The following is a 15,166-nucleotide window of genomic DNA, read 5'->3' on the forward strand; positions in this document are numbered from 1 at the left end:
CCTACCTCTGATCTGTAAATATAAAGAGTTTTGACATGGCAAGTTGCAATGTTGTTCTCTCAAGGAATATACCTTGAGGAAATAAATCTAAGGCGGTGGACCATGAAATGAAGTTTCAGTGATTTCAGAAAGAGGAGGAAGAAGCCCTCTTATTAGAAGGCTCCTATCCTGAAGAATTTTAATTTAAGAAAAGTATAACAGGTCTTCCTGAAAGTCTTGACACTTTTTTGAAACAATGAAAAAGATGCTGGGCTTAGACAGGCTATGGGGCGGCATACAAATGTAATAATACATTTTGCGTGGCAATACTAAGTATGTCAGTCAATAGAGAACATATAGGTTCTCTTTTTCAGTGTTGGATGATAGATTCAGATTTTGAATATAAAGCATTTCCTTTTTCCTGTCTCAGTAGCTATACTTCTTAAAAGTTAGAATCTCCAAGCTATTCCTTTACTGTTCTCTGCCTTGAATACTGGGAGGAGTGGAGTAAAATACTCTGTGTTTCCTTAATTTAGAACCAAGAAATGGTTTTCATGTTACTTTATGGAATCCAGAAGCATTTTCACAAGAACTTGTTGAGAATAATGCATGCGTGAGAGATGGGGACAGCTTCTAAAACATCTTTGTTTTAACTTGTTTTAATTTAAAAATAAGAATTATTTTTCTTCCTCTTTTGAGATGGATAGATGTTTTAGAGTTATTAGGAGAAAGCATCCTGGAGAGTTTGCTTGTGTTCCTAAGTTATATGAAGCATAGCTTCTACTCAAGTGTTAATGTGTTTTCACAGCCCAAACCATCTCCTTTTCCTTCCCATGTTGTGATTTGACCATTTAGGTTCTTCACAGTCAGTAGTATTTGCATATGAAATTTCTCTTTTGCTTGCTGTGAAAAATGACTAAACATGTAAACAATTTGAACTCTGACTTGAAGTCATTTGTGCGGTAGAATTCAATTGGTGTGATGCTTTTGAAATTCCTTACTGCAGATATGGGCAACTTGTAGTTCTCTGCATGTTTTGGCTTTACTACTCCTATCAGTCTAAGCTAGTACAGTCACTTGGGAGGAATGATGGAACTTGTAGACCAGGGGTCCTCAAACTTTTTCAGAAGGGGGCCAGTTGAAAGGTGCTGGCGGTGTGGGCCGCCACGGTGGTGCTGGCAGGGGGTGCGGCCCGGTGAGGGGGTGGGACGCGCACGCACGTGGCGAGGCAGGGGCAGGGGGATGCGGGGTGAGGCACCAGCTTGCTCACAAGGAGATCATTTTCTCTGAGTGAGTCCAAGACAATCTCCTCCTGAGCAAGCTGCGCACCCGGCGAGTGCTAAACCTCTGAGGTGGGCTGGATTCTGCCCGCGGGCCATAGTTTGAGGACCCATGTTGTAGACCAAAACATCTGGTGGACCACAAGTTGACCACCCCACTTTAACCTGTATTTCTTCCCCTGAAACACCTATACATCTTGACACATCTATAGATACCTGGTCAGGTATCCCAGGTATAACTCTTAGAATAGGACACCTGTGGCCCTCTGGATGTTATTGTATTACAGCTCCCATCAGCAATAGTCAGGATAGCCAGTGATGGAAGCATGCTAGAATTACAGTTCAGCAACATTTGGAGGGCCACAACTTGCCATGTCTGCCCTGTCTTGCATGCATGCTCACTCTTGCCCTCCTTCAGTGGATCTTTGCATTTAATAATGGTAATATACACTGCTCTCCAAATCCTTAATAACATGCTCATACCTCCCAGTAATTCTGCCAGAGGATTGTGGCACCTACTGCAAGTACCAGTAATCATTTGCCACTTAGAATAATTGGATACAAATCAAAATATTAATGCTAATGTGAATTTTAAAGCATTTGTTTGAAGTGTTTTTATGCCTGCTCTATTGCTGAAAAGTTTTCTTCATTTTATGGTTGCTCTGCGTTCCCCATTTCTTCTTTCACTAGGCATATTTGTTCAGAAAAAAATGCTGCAACTTGATATCCAAGGGCATTTTGAGATATTTGTCTTCAGTTATGTAGAGGAGGCAGCAAGTATTGCCTGGGAGAACCAGATTTGTTTTCTGATTTGTGTATGCTTCAGCACAGACAACTGTTTTAGTTCAAACTCTGGAGAGTTTTCAAGATGCTTTGTTTTTGCTGTAACTTAACCTGGCTAGTTTCCAAGAATTTGTTTTGGATATGCATCTTGGTTGAAACTGAAGTATCCATAAAGGATAAAACTAAAGAACACTGGTTTAATGGAACAAGAATCAGATGTGTGCCCAGACTCGCCCTTCTTGCTCCTTTCCTTGCACGCTAACCTTTGGCAAATGTTTCCTAGACTACTTTAAATTCTCTAATTCTGCCTGTATTTTATTGATATTTTATTTTAATATGTGGAAATTGGTTTTATTTTGTTCTTATCTTGTGTTTGTGAGCTGCCCAGAGGTGCTGTGGCAAGATTAGGCGGCATACAAATGTTTTAAATAAATAAATTCTACTGGAATAAATGTTGTTGCGTTAGAGTAAGGGACCACTAATACAATGTGGTGGGGTTTCCAAGGATTCTCATTGCATCAGCAACACTATTCATATTATTCTGCAGCTTACTGATGCTGAGTGTAACTTGCATTTAGCAGTGAGCTGGCCAGGGTTTCCTGTCCTTAAGTCTTAATTCAGATGTCACATAAAGTTGTGGTTTAAGAAAACAGAAAAGCATCAGCAAAGTGGAATACACAAGGGGCAAAGGCAACACAGGAGGGTTCATATTGTTTCCACTTCAAAACCCCATGTTTTTTTGTATTAGGTTGGGTATGGTTGAACTAGGTCTTGTGTTGATTTCCTTTAGGACTATCTGCTTTGTGTCTGATGCATTGTTTAATGATGATTATATTTAGAACAAGTTAAAGGAAGCAAAACCAAGCTTGATTTCAATGTCATGGAAAATGTGCTTGGTATCCAGCTGCTTTTGTTTCTTGGGAATTATTGATATTTTGTAAAAGAACGTCTTAAAATCCAACAACATTAATATATGTGCTCTGTTGCTAAGTTGTTTTTGTGACAAATTGTTTACTGGTACTTTTATTGTATTATTTTCTTGCTAAGAACATTGTACTGCTTGTATCTAGTTGAATATTGTACACTACTTACTATATTTCTATTCTACTTTTTTCCTGCAAGGAACTCAGGGTGGTTTACATAATCCTCTTGCTCCTGTCCATTATATCCTCACAGCAGTCCTGTGAAATAGTTTAGGCTGAGAGTCTGTGACTTGTCCAAAGTCACCCACTGAGCTTCATGGCTGAGTAGGGACTAAAGCCAAGTCTCCCAAGTCTCAGTCCAGTGCTCTCACTGTGCCACATTGGCTGTGATCCTTAGTGACTTCTGATTTCCTTACTAGATGTCTAGAAATTTTATATATCAGAGAACCTGGATAATCTATTCCCTTTGGACACAAGAAGTCAGTTTCCCAACACAGAAACAAAGCAGGGCATACCCAAAGTATTGTCCTCAGCTGAGCTCAGGTGCATGAAAAGGCTGTAATCTCAGGGTTGCTCACATCTTTGTATTCTGTGTTACTGCTTATTATGAATTTTAAAAAAGCAGATGGCACACTTGAGTTTATGGAAACAGATGAGGGGGAAGACATTAGCTCCTTTTGTCCCTTTGGGTTTATGAATAATTTCTCCCTTCCACTCCTGTGATCTTGCTTCAGTGACCTCATAATCTTCCCAAATGTTGAACTATTGAGAACAGCTGCAGGGAAGAAACTCTTGTTAAATGTTCTAAAAAAATATATCACCCTCTATGTTAGCTGTTGATAATATAGTAAACTGTGTTTAGAGGTATCTTGGGCAGGTAACATTTGTATGATTTTCATATTCTTAAGGACTGGTGTCACGTCCTTGCAGCTGCTCATAAGTAAACTACTTTCAGTGTGAGCTGGACATAAACAGCTGTACTGATTTCTGTAGTTTAGATGTGACAGTCATGCTTTGCATTAACATTTACCTTGTGATCACAGAAGTGCGGCTGCTTTTGTGGAGGGGAATCTGTTTGGAGTTGTGTGAAAATTGGAATGGATATGTCTTCTAGATCAAGCTGGCTAGTAATCTGAAGTTTTTATTGCTTAAGTTGTTGGCTGTCATCTGCTATACTGATCTGACTGTAAATGCATCCTGAATAGGAATATTGTGTTTGCTACTAACCTTATGTTGTAAAATACACAAAACTTAGAATTTATAGAGGATTTGAGATGTGTTTTTCCTTAGAATGCATGTGTGTGAAGAAGACTGCTGGGCTTTTAAAGCCCGCAGTGTTAAAATCATGCCGACAACATGATTGTTTGATCTTTTATCCCCAGAATATGAATTTCTTTTTTATTTGTAACAGAACAACAACAAAAAGTGGACAATCATATAATATAAACATATAAACAGTAATCACTAACATTTTTCTTGATATTGGAAAAAGGAGAAAAACAAGACCAAAAATAGTTGGAAAAGTTGTAATGAATTTCTTTAAAATTAGTGCCAAAAAAGCTGTACAAAATCAATATATTTGGGGGCAATGATACTTATCTGTGCTGTGTCTGCAGCAAGGGCATGTGCCTTTAGTGAGTGGTTGTGCTCTTGATGTAGAGCAGGGGTGCTTAAAGATTCTGCCACCAGGGCCCCCTTGCAGAGGGAGCTGCAAATGATTGAGCCCACCACATGCAAGTGCAGGGAAAGAACCATTTGCAAAATGATGGTAGAATCTGTTATATTCACCTGGCAGTCATATTGATACCTAATCTTTCTGGAGTTAGATATTTCTTTTAGTAAGGAGTTTGATTATTTAGCTTTCCTTAAGAAAAGTAAATAGAAGCATTGGCTCTGGAGGTATCATGACTCAGCCTTCTGTTCTGAGGCAGAATTTGCTGAGCCAGAATTTTTATGTAGAGAAGACTTTTTATTTTATATTTTGGCCATCTCTCCCATGCAAGTAATTTTACTAATCTCCAGTTATTTTCTTCCTCTTTCACATATAAGTTGGACTGTATCCCGGGCTGCCCGTTTCTTTCAATTCTCCCCCCTGCTTATTTTATATTAACTCCTTGTTATTACACCTTCTCTGCCTTATCTCCCTTTCATCCATCCCCCCATGAATGATTTTTTAAATTAAAAAATGGTTTTTTAAATTTAAATTGTATTTTTTAATTTTTTGAGGTAGATCTATCTAAATATTTTTATTACTATAATGTATCTGAGTTTTCTATCTTAGATACATTATAGTTCAAAGGTCCCTGAAATAAGGATTGTTTTTAATTATGTAGCATGGAGTTGTATGTTCATGTGATGTTTGCATTTGTTGGTAAATTGATTCTATTAATCCATTCACAATGTCATACTCTTCCAGAGGTTTTGGTAAGATTATTGGGCAGTTTTTCTATCTAGAAGATAATATCACAAATGCTTGATTTTACCATTCTCAAAACTGTTGATTTGTGTCTGATCACACGCCTGTTCTTCACAACAAAAATCTTATAAAATAACCATATAGAGCTGAGAAAAAAACCTTGATCCTATTGCTCCTTTGCAAATCTATGTACACAGAATCAATTCCTTACCTCTTAAGTGCTAAGTTTCAAAACATTCAATGAATAGAAGATTGTTGGGAGTGGAACAGAGCTGCAGGAGAAGCTACGTGTGAGGAGGGAGGGGCAAGCAATACAAATGCAGCCTTTTTAGCAGAATCCTCCCCAAGTCTTTGGATCATTTTGTGTCTAGCCTGAGGTTTATCATGATTCTTTGCCTGGAGGAGAAAACCTATAATGGCAGCAGACCATTTGGGAATATTTTGATGAAGTTCCTCTACCTATGAGTACGGCAGGCATGCCTGCAAATTATGTAGAAAACCATAGTTTAAATCTATCCTGTATGACTAGTGATTTAAATCAATTTGTTTTAAATTACATCTCCCCACCCTGCTCTTATCTCATCATCTAATCAATAATATTAGTAATAATTCACTGAAACATGCCTTTTCCACTCGCTTGGGCTGTATAATCAGGACATGTTTTAATGTTTCATAAATGTGAAAATAAGCTTTAGACTTTGAAAGAGAGGGTGTGCTACTAAAAATATTCTATTGTGTATTAATAATTCCAGTATGCTTCATACCTCTGAGTATTATGAAGGCCATTAATCTTTAAACTCAGACTCAGATAGAATTTATAGAGGAACCATTGTATTTTTTATGAGGTAATAAAGAGGTAATTACGATAAAACCATTAGGTTGATTTGTGTTTGAAGGAAATGTTTCCAGCATCAGTTGATCATTGCTAAATGTGACTTTCTTTGTTCAGCTGTGATAATCCTTGTATTTCAAGTGAAGTAAAAAATAAGTTTTTCCCATTTTCCATGCAACTGGTTTATGAGAGTTTGCAGTACTGGTTGTTAAAAGTAGTTTTTTTTAATGTGAAATATATAAAAATACTTTATCAGTGCTGTAAACGATTAGCTGAAACATAAAATTTATGTCTTAGTATAAGTGGAGCATATTCATTCCTTTTATAGGCTTCAATCCAGGGAAGCACCACCAGAAGGGGGAAGGTCGAAGATGACTTTTTCACCTCCTTCCGCCTCCTTTTTCCCTATTCCTCTGTTTTTAACAATTGCTTTGGCCATTGCATAGTTACCAGGATAAAGAATACAGTTTGCTTTTTTTTTTTTTTTTTGCATTTAAGTCCACTTTGTAAGCCTAGTTTGATATGTAAGTCTACTTCATCTCCCAGCATTGTGGACAGCAAAATGTTGCAGTGTTAAGCATTATGCCTATGGCCTTTCATCTGTCTTTACCTATTGGATTTAATGTGAACCATGGTTCCTCAAGATATATGACCACTAGATGTCACCACTTAACTTACTGTGTCTTGAAAATAGTCTTGTAACTTCACTGGCAGTTTTTGGTCATCTTTTGCTGATTAATAATAATATTTGGTTCTTCTGTGTGGCACACATAGCTGGAATGAACATGTGTATCTTGCCAGAAACCATAGAATTTTGTTTGGAAATTAAATGGTCATGTTCCATGCTTCATAGACTTTGGCCTCAGCTTCCTTTTCTGGTGATTTATTTGGAAAATGTAGTTCTTGGTGAGAGCTAATGTATGTGTTGGACTTGGGATAGCCAGCATCGTGATGTTGTCATGCTGGCCAGGCACTTAGACTGGTTCTTGAATAATGTTGTTTGGGACATTTTTTTGGAGTGGCTGTCTCTTAGCATGCGCGAGCTGTGCTATTTAGACCTTTCAAACCTCCATCTGCCCAGCATTATTTCTAGCCTGCCTTTAATGGTGAAACAATCTCAAACTGCCATTGGCTTGTTTACTCTGGAGATGTCAGGCACATGGGCTATGAGCGCCAGTGGTGATCCAACTTCCTATTCTAGTCTTTGGGTGTGTCCCAGCAAGTAAACTATAAATACTATATAGTAGGAAAGTACATAGGAAGAACATTCCTTAGGCAACTTGATGGGAACTCTCTCATAAAAGAAAATTGGTTTCATTTTGAGCCAGTATTAATGTGTATAGAATGACTAGGAAGCTGCAGATATACTGCTAAAAAAGCTATATTTACAGTTTCTCCTGAAAAGCAAGATGGAACTTGAGTTGTTGAACTTAAAAGGAAATAATGAGGATTTTCTGTATTAGAGTTTTTGACTGTATCCTCTGATAACAATCTGAAAAGAATTATACATATTGTCAGTGTATGGCATATTGTTAACTTAAAGCTAAAAGTTCTGTTTTAGAGTTCTGGAATATAAATTTAGTGTTTGCTTCACTTTCTAGCCCTGCTGTTGAGGGACCAAAGTTGTCATGGTATTATACCACTGTTTTTTTGTGGTGCTCTAGCCTGTCAAGTCAGATCAGAATGAAACAGCCATTGCAGCAGTTTCAATTCTGGAAGACTGCGCATACGCAGCATATATCCTGAAGACTTCAGTAAATGGAGTGCGAAGTGTTGCTCATAACAAAATATATAACATTTGAAAAGATATTTTCTAGATCGAATGAAGGAATTAATGTAAATCTACAGTTGTATGTTGGAAATTACAGTGGAGTTCGGTTCTTTCACCATTTCTTTTTCTTTCTAATTCCAGCTTAATTGGCTCTAACAAGTAACCACCTCAGTGCTGGAATCTTAGTGCAATCTGGCTCTCTCAGAAGGACAAAATACTCATGAAGCTCTTAAGCAGTGGCTCAGTCTTCTTCCTTCCAAGGCTAGTTAGGGGACTTTGCATGTAGAATACAGAGAAACAGATTAGTTGGATAGTGTGGACTTGTGCTTAGCTTGTGTTAACCCCTGTGTGTAATCTTTGAGGAGCCTACAGCTTCTAGCACAGATTTCCTGGGTTCCAGTTGTTCATTCTCATTCAAAAGATGTTTGAAACAGTTGTGTGGGAAAAGTGCAATAATTGTACAATGAACTCATTTTGTGTTTATTCCTAGGCAGCAGCTGTTCCAGTCAGTCTTGGACTTTCCACCAGTTTCTCCTACAACAGTGTTGACTAAGAAGGCTTCTGTCAAAGAGCATGTTCTGACTGCTCCAGCTAGTTTTGCTTTGAAACAGGAAAAGCAATATAAGGACATCATTTTTGTCAAAGATGTTTGCAAACCTAAGAGACACATGAAACTGCCTGAAACAGAAAGTAAAAAGATCAAACTAAAGCATGAAGAGAGTCTGTGTTCTGAAGAGGATTATGAGATGGAAAGCAATGAAGTAGCAGGTACAAGCCCTGTAGGAGGCACCAAAAATCCTGAAGTACCTTCCACATCTGCCACAAAAGTCATCACAAAGGGTAAATTGTCAGTCTGACATGATAAGAGTTCTTGCTGTATTTATCAATGTCGCACATTGATTTTAGCTATACTCATTTGGTGTCTTTTCGGGTTGTTTATGTACATTGTATTTGCTGTTTTGGGCATATTTTTTGGTGTCATTTTTCTTAGTAAGTTTATTTTTATTTATATGCTACCCTATGACAAAAGTTCATGAATGGTCAAAATTGCATGGGTTAGAAACAGCAAATCCAATAGCAGACAACTGAAATGGCGGGGAGAAGACAAATATCTGCCTGGTGCTGATCTGATAACAATTGATAGCAGATGAACACATGAGAGGAGCATGTGGGAAGAGCCCATCAGTTCCATTCCCATGGTGTATTGAACAGGAAATGAATGTCGTGTGTTCTACCATAGATACCTGTTTTCTGCAATAGATATTCCTGACTGGCTATTTTATCAACTAGAATCAGCTGGTGTAATATAGAACTCTAAAGACATTCCTCTTAAGGAAGAAGCACCCATCCTATTTTTAAAAACTCATTTACATATTGTTCAGCCGTCTGATGGAAAGATATTTCTATTAACACAGAAAAGGTCATTAAAATTCTGTGAATTTCATTGATTTATATCAAGTTTAAATTCTAACTGTGGCATCGTGCCCTTTTTAGTCTCTACAAAGGAGCCAAGATAATGATAGTTAAAACGAGTTGTTCTGCATTTGCTTTTCAGATGTTTAATGCTCAGTTGAAAAATTAACTTTGATAGCATACTAGTTAAGCAGTGGCTTCTAGTTCAGGCTGCCTTTATTCCAAAAGAACTGAAAAAATATTGGCTGATATATTATGAGTAACAGAACATTTTCATTAATGATACACCAGTGATGCTTCTATAGATTTTACTGGCCAATGTAATGGTTACTCTAAAAGGAATGGGGAAAGGCAGACCGTTTTTATGACTTCATGTGAATTGAGTCATAAATGTAATGATAGCCTTTGTAGCATTGCTTAAATGTTACACCAACAACTTGGCTAGCTCATATTTCATTTGGAAAGTGGTTGAACTTAGCTGTTTTTGAAACAAAATGTTATTCTTAGGATGAATTTGACATTCTTTATTACTTTTGCATTGTTATTTTATTGAAATTTCACCAAAGGTTGAAAAGATTAGCAGGTCATGCCCCATTAATAATGATGTTGTTACCGTGGTCCTTCCATGCTTATGGAAAATAGGCATTCTGCTTCTGGCCTGTGGACATGAATGGGCTACTGCAATTATAAGAATGTTTTCTCTGCCTTGCTGTTTCCCCAGTTTGTTCTTCACAAATTGGATCTTTAAAGGTGGAGCACATCTTGGAGTAGAATTACACTTCCTAAATGTAGCATTACCATGGTGGATGCATGCCTCTAAGTACTCTTTGGCACCTGCGCTCCCTCCCTCCCTCCCTCCCTCCCTCCCTCTCTCTCTCTCTCTCTCTCTCTCTCTCTCTCTCTGTCTCTGTGGTGGGGGGCGGGGTGAGGGCAGCCTCCCCATATAGCCTGCTTTTCTGCCTGAAAGGCCCTAAGGTGGATAACGAATGAAACTGCCACAAGTTTAAAAATATAATTGTAAAGTAGCCATGTGAAGACTGTTGAAAGAGGAAATTACTAAAAAAGAAAAAAGCAAAAACTAAAAACCAAAAATCCCAAAAACACCAAAATAACTTTGTCTGCCCTGGATAGGGATGAAGTTGAGAATTGACATCTAAGAATTTTGCCTATGATTGACTGCACCAAAGATTTCTGTTTGTTATCCTTTGATAGTTGTATTCACAAGTAGTAAGTGGCTTGTGGGCGGGGGAGGGAGGAGGGAAGCCGTGAGGGGAATGGAACAAGTAGCAGTGGAGCAGTGATCTTTCCCCAGATGTGCTGCTTCCCTGTTGCAAATTGTTCCTTCTGATCCTGCTTCAGAAGAAGCACAGTTTGGGCTTTTAGTATGCAGGTCAACTACATCATATATCATTTTAGTCTCACTTTTCTACTGGAGAAGCAAGAAAGCAAAGTTTATTTCTTGAAATATGTTGGAAACCGTCTTTCTTGAGATAGGTAGGAAACATTCTACATTTTTGAACCACTGTTCTCATTAAGGACACCAATACAACTTCATATAGGAAAATCTAGAATATAATATTTATATCTTCCTGTTACCAGTTAAAATCTAAATAGCCTATATTGTCTGGTACAGGGACTGTTTCCTTATACAAATTGGATGGTAGGACCTATATCTGTATGTGCCCCTGTATGTTTGATAATAAAATGCAGTGGTACTTTATTTTGGAAATGGTATTATCTGCAGACAGCCCCCCTCGAAGTCCGCATTTCCTTCTGCACAACTGTCAATGTATTTTTCACGCGAAAATATTTAGATTAACAAGCAGCCTTTTAGGAGTGTCATGTACTGACTTGAGCATTTTTAAATGTTTCAGTGGAGTGTCCGATATGTGGCATTCCTGTTCAAGAACTACATATAAACAAACACCTTGACATGTGCTTAACAAGAGGAGAGAAGAAGGAGAGTCTTCGAAGGTAAGAGAATTGAGTGGATGTGTTCTGGGGAGCATTGCCCATGCAATAAGAGAGGGACTTGCATGCAAGACTGTGCCCAGATTGTTTTATGACCTGTAAACAGTGTTTGTGAAGATAAATAAAGTTAATAAGCACCTTCTAAAAGTGCAAAAAAATATTAAGTATCAGCAGCCAAAATGTGTTGTTTACTTGATTCAAGATTGCTTTGATTTGTTGAATAAAAGGAAGATCTTTTACATTGAGGCTGATCTACCTACGCCTGCAGGGGGTTTTCCAGCCCTACCTAGAGATGCTGGGGATTGAACCTGGAACTTTTGCGTGTGCTTAACCACTAAGCTATGGCTCCTCTCCATCATTCTTACGTAGCTACCTCGAAAAAATGGAACCAACTCATATTAGTACCTGTAAGTATGTTATGCTTTAGGTCAGCCTTTGTCGCCCAGGGATCCCCAGAACCCTGTGGTTCCACAAGAGGTTGCTGGAGGTTCTGCAAGATATTGAGCGGAGGGAAAGCATTCACGGGGGATGTTCATAATATAACAAAATGCGCGTGTTATTTGCTGTGGAGCCCTTCTGCTCTCCCCCTTTGCCCAGGAGATGGGAAGGGGCCCAGGGAGAGTCTTCTCCCATGAGGGGAGTGTCTGGGGCAGGAAGCATGTCCACCTCAGGCTTGTGGGGAGTGGTGTAGTGGTGATTCCATGTGCCTGGTATTAAATGACCTGCAATGGTCCCTATTGTACATCCTTACATTGTGCACACCCTCCACAATGTACAGATGTGTGCTGGCCACTGAGATAGAGGCAGGTAGGATTGGGATGAATCCTTTCAGAATTCATCCCACCAGCATCCGTGGACTTCCTCTCATGCTTGACCCAGTCCTGCAAAAAAAGGCTGAACCCTGTGGAAGTCTGCAAATGCTAATAGAACTGCAGTGAAAAGGCTGAGAAAGGCTGCCTTAGGCAGACTGAGTAGGCTAGCAGGTGGCCACTCACTTTTTTTGAACCCTTTATAGATTCTGCTGTTTGCTTGGGTAAAAGCCCAATATAATCTATTTATAATATCCTTCAAATTCCATGGGCATGGGAGATGGACTTATGCAAGTCTTTGAAGTAGACCACTTTTGTGGATTACGTAAGTGGAGCCAACTGGAGCCAAGGGTCAGACTGGATGGCCTGGGAAGCCCCTTCTGACTCACTTTGTATCTATATTTCTATGTGGCCTCATCAAAGGTAAATACAAATATAAAAGTGCAGTACTGCACTTCAAGTAGCTTGTAGATTACACTTGCAAGATATTACCTAATGGATCCAAACAATACTCGGCAATGTTGAAAAGGGTGTGAACATACTGATTGATGCTTTATTATTTATTTATTGTTTTTGTATCCCGCCCTTTACAGTGCGTCAGGGTGGCAAGACTCTTTGCAATTGGCAGGAATGCTTTTACCATTGGCAGGAATGTCCAACAGAGCAGGTATTCTGAAATAGTTTCCAATTAGTGCAGAATTCCTAAAATCATGCTTGTTCATCATTTTGAACCTAATTATCCTGGCTTCCTCTACTACAGGGGTCCTCAAACTTTTTCAACAGGGGCCCAATTGAAAGGTGGTGGCAACAGGCATGGGCCAGTGAGGCGGGGGTGCCCATGGGCGCGGGCCGGTGAGGCGGCGGGGGCGCGTGGCAGTGGCTTGCTTGCTCAGAGATCTCCCAGCGAGCAAGCTGCTGCCTCGCCGGCGGCGCTGGCTTGCTTCTTGGAGATTTCCTAGTGAGTCCAAAACCATCTCTGAGCGAGCAAGCCATCGCCTCGTCGCCCACATGGTGAGGCGGCGGCGAGCGTGCGTGCAGACGGCGGAGGGTGCAGCGAGTCCAAAACCTCTGAGGCAGGCCAGATAAATGGGCATGGCAGGCCAGATCCAGCCCATGGGCCACAGTTGGAGGACCCATGCTCTACTAAGAACTTAGTAAGCAATTGTATTGAACAGCAAAATCATTATAACACATAACCTGAACGTGCATAACACACTTTTTACACAGTAGAGGATTGTTAGTGTTTCAGAAACTGTTATGATACAAATTAGCAAGTACCACAAGGAAGGTTAAATAAAGTAGTGCAATGGCTTCTATTTATTTCTTCTGTTGAAACTACTCAAGCTTCTTATTATGTTACAATGTAATACAGATGCATATCTGACTATGATTTACCTGCTTAACTTGTGCATCTCAAGGTTCTTAATAGTTTGTATAGATCTTCTTGTTTTTACAGTAATAAGGAGTAATCAGTGAGTTTGCTTTGTCCTTTAGAGATTTAGCTACATTGTTAATGTGATCTTTCTTCTTATTGTCTGATTTTGACTGTGCAGGATAAACTGTTCCTGCCCTAGACTACATCTGGACTTTGGTGGGCCAGCATTTTTTCCACCTTTTGACACCCTGCCTTCCAAAAGTATGTGGAAAGTTGAGATATTGAGGGAAGACACAGGGTAAAATGAAAGTATGTTTACTGCCTCTGAAATGGCTGTCTTGCCATAGAAAGAATTTTGTCCACAGTTTCAATAGGTTGGTAAAAAAACAAAAAGCATGAATGGAGTTCAGTTATGAATAGAGCAGACTATTCTGCTTTACAGGCTTTTTTTAAAAAGCCAGGCAGTTCCAAATGTGAAATATAAATAGGCTGCCCCTACAGGATGAACAATGTCAAGGATTTAAAAAAAAAATGAAATGTGAAAGTTGTTCATGGAGCCCCAGCCTGGTTGCTAGGGAACATTATCAGCAGTGTTTGTTGCAAATTGGTTTGGGCACTTGTGGCAGAAGGGTGATTCATAAATTTTACAAATGATAAATAATAGTTAAGATGGGATTTGATACGTTTGTGGAAAACAAGAAGAAGCCACATCAGTGAAGCTTGGGAATTCAGCTGCCTGTCCCCAGGAACTCAGGATTTGTATGCCATGCTAAACCATAGTTTAGCAGTATATATAGTGGTACCTAGGCTTACAAACTTAATCTGTTCCAGGACTCTGGTTTTGACCCAAAATTGTCATGAGCCAAGTTAAATTTCCCCATAAGGTTCAAGGTAAATAAGATTAATCCGTTCTGTAACTATTTTTTAATCAGAAAAATGTGAAGCAAAGTGACAACAAAGATCGTGGCCATCTCCCCCCACCCCGAGCACAAGCACTGCCATCTCCCCGCTGCCCCAGCATGAGTGCAATCACGCCTGTCATCCCTGCATGCGCCCGTCATTCTGACACGCTGGGGGGGGGGGGGGGGGATGCGAATGCGGATGCGCGGGGGGGGAGATGAGTGCGAACGCGGGCATGCTCGGCGGGGAAACAGGCATGATTGTGCTGCGGGGGGGAGATGGCTGAGATCGTGGTTGTGCTCCTGCAGGAAAGAGGGGCTCCATCACAGGCACGCTTGAGCAGGAAGGACAGGTGCGATCTCGGCCATCTCCTCTGTGCTCCCAGCACGGTCACAGCCATCTCCCCACCCGGGGGGGGGGGTAGGGAGACAGCCATGATCATGGTCACCACCCAATGCGGAGTTCATGACCTGAGTTAAAAATTTTTATGAAATTTTTGTTCACGACCCGAGTACCACTGTACATGTGCAGGAACAAGCTCCAGTGAGTCTCACTTTCCTCCTATGGTCTAGTGGTAATTTCTTCCCTAGGTATTGGATTAAAATTTACAGTGTAGCATTTTTCTCAATTAGCATTTAGAATTTTTTTTTATGGCTTGGTTATGTCTTGGGTCTTCCTTTGTGAAAATGAAATGAGAGAATGGCAGCTGGTAGG

At 39.8% G+C, this 15,166-nt stretch overlaps 1 protein-coding gene across 11 annotated transcripts in view; it reads left to right on the forward strand.

The window, feature by feature from the left end:
• Positions 1-15,166, forward strand: part of RAD18 (RAD18 E3 ubiquitin protein ligase) — a 121,150-nt gene that overhangs the window by 21,137 nt on the left and 84,847 nt on the right. For all 11 annotated transcript variants that reach the window (XR_006416789.1, XM_044451971.1, XM_044451975.1 and 8 more), the window contains exons 5-6: positions 8,475-8,824; positions 11,272-11,371. Coding sequence is in view for 10 of the 11 variants with exons in the window: in XM_044451971.1 (XP_044307906.1) it covers positions 8,475-8,824; positions 11,272-11,371 (450 nt within the window). In the remaining variant the exon portion in view is untranslated. The remainder of the gene's footprint in view (positions 1-8,474; positions 8,825-11,271; positions 11,372-15,166) is intronic.

The sequence above is a fragment of the Varanus komodoensis genome, unplaced genomic scaffold (assembly GCF_004798865.1).
Source record: "Varanus komodoensis strain SLA01 unplaced genomic scaffold, ASM479886v1 scaffold6_4, whole genome shotgun sequence".
In the NCBI taxonomy this organism is placed as follows: domain Eukaryota; kingdom Metazoa; phylum Chordata; class Lepidosauria; order Squamata; family Varanidae; genus Varanus; species Varanus komodoensis.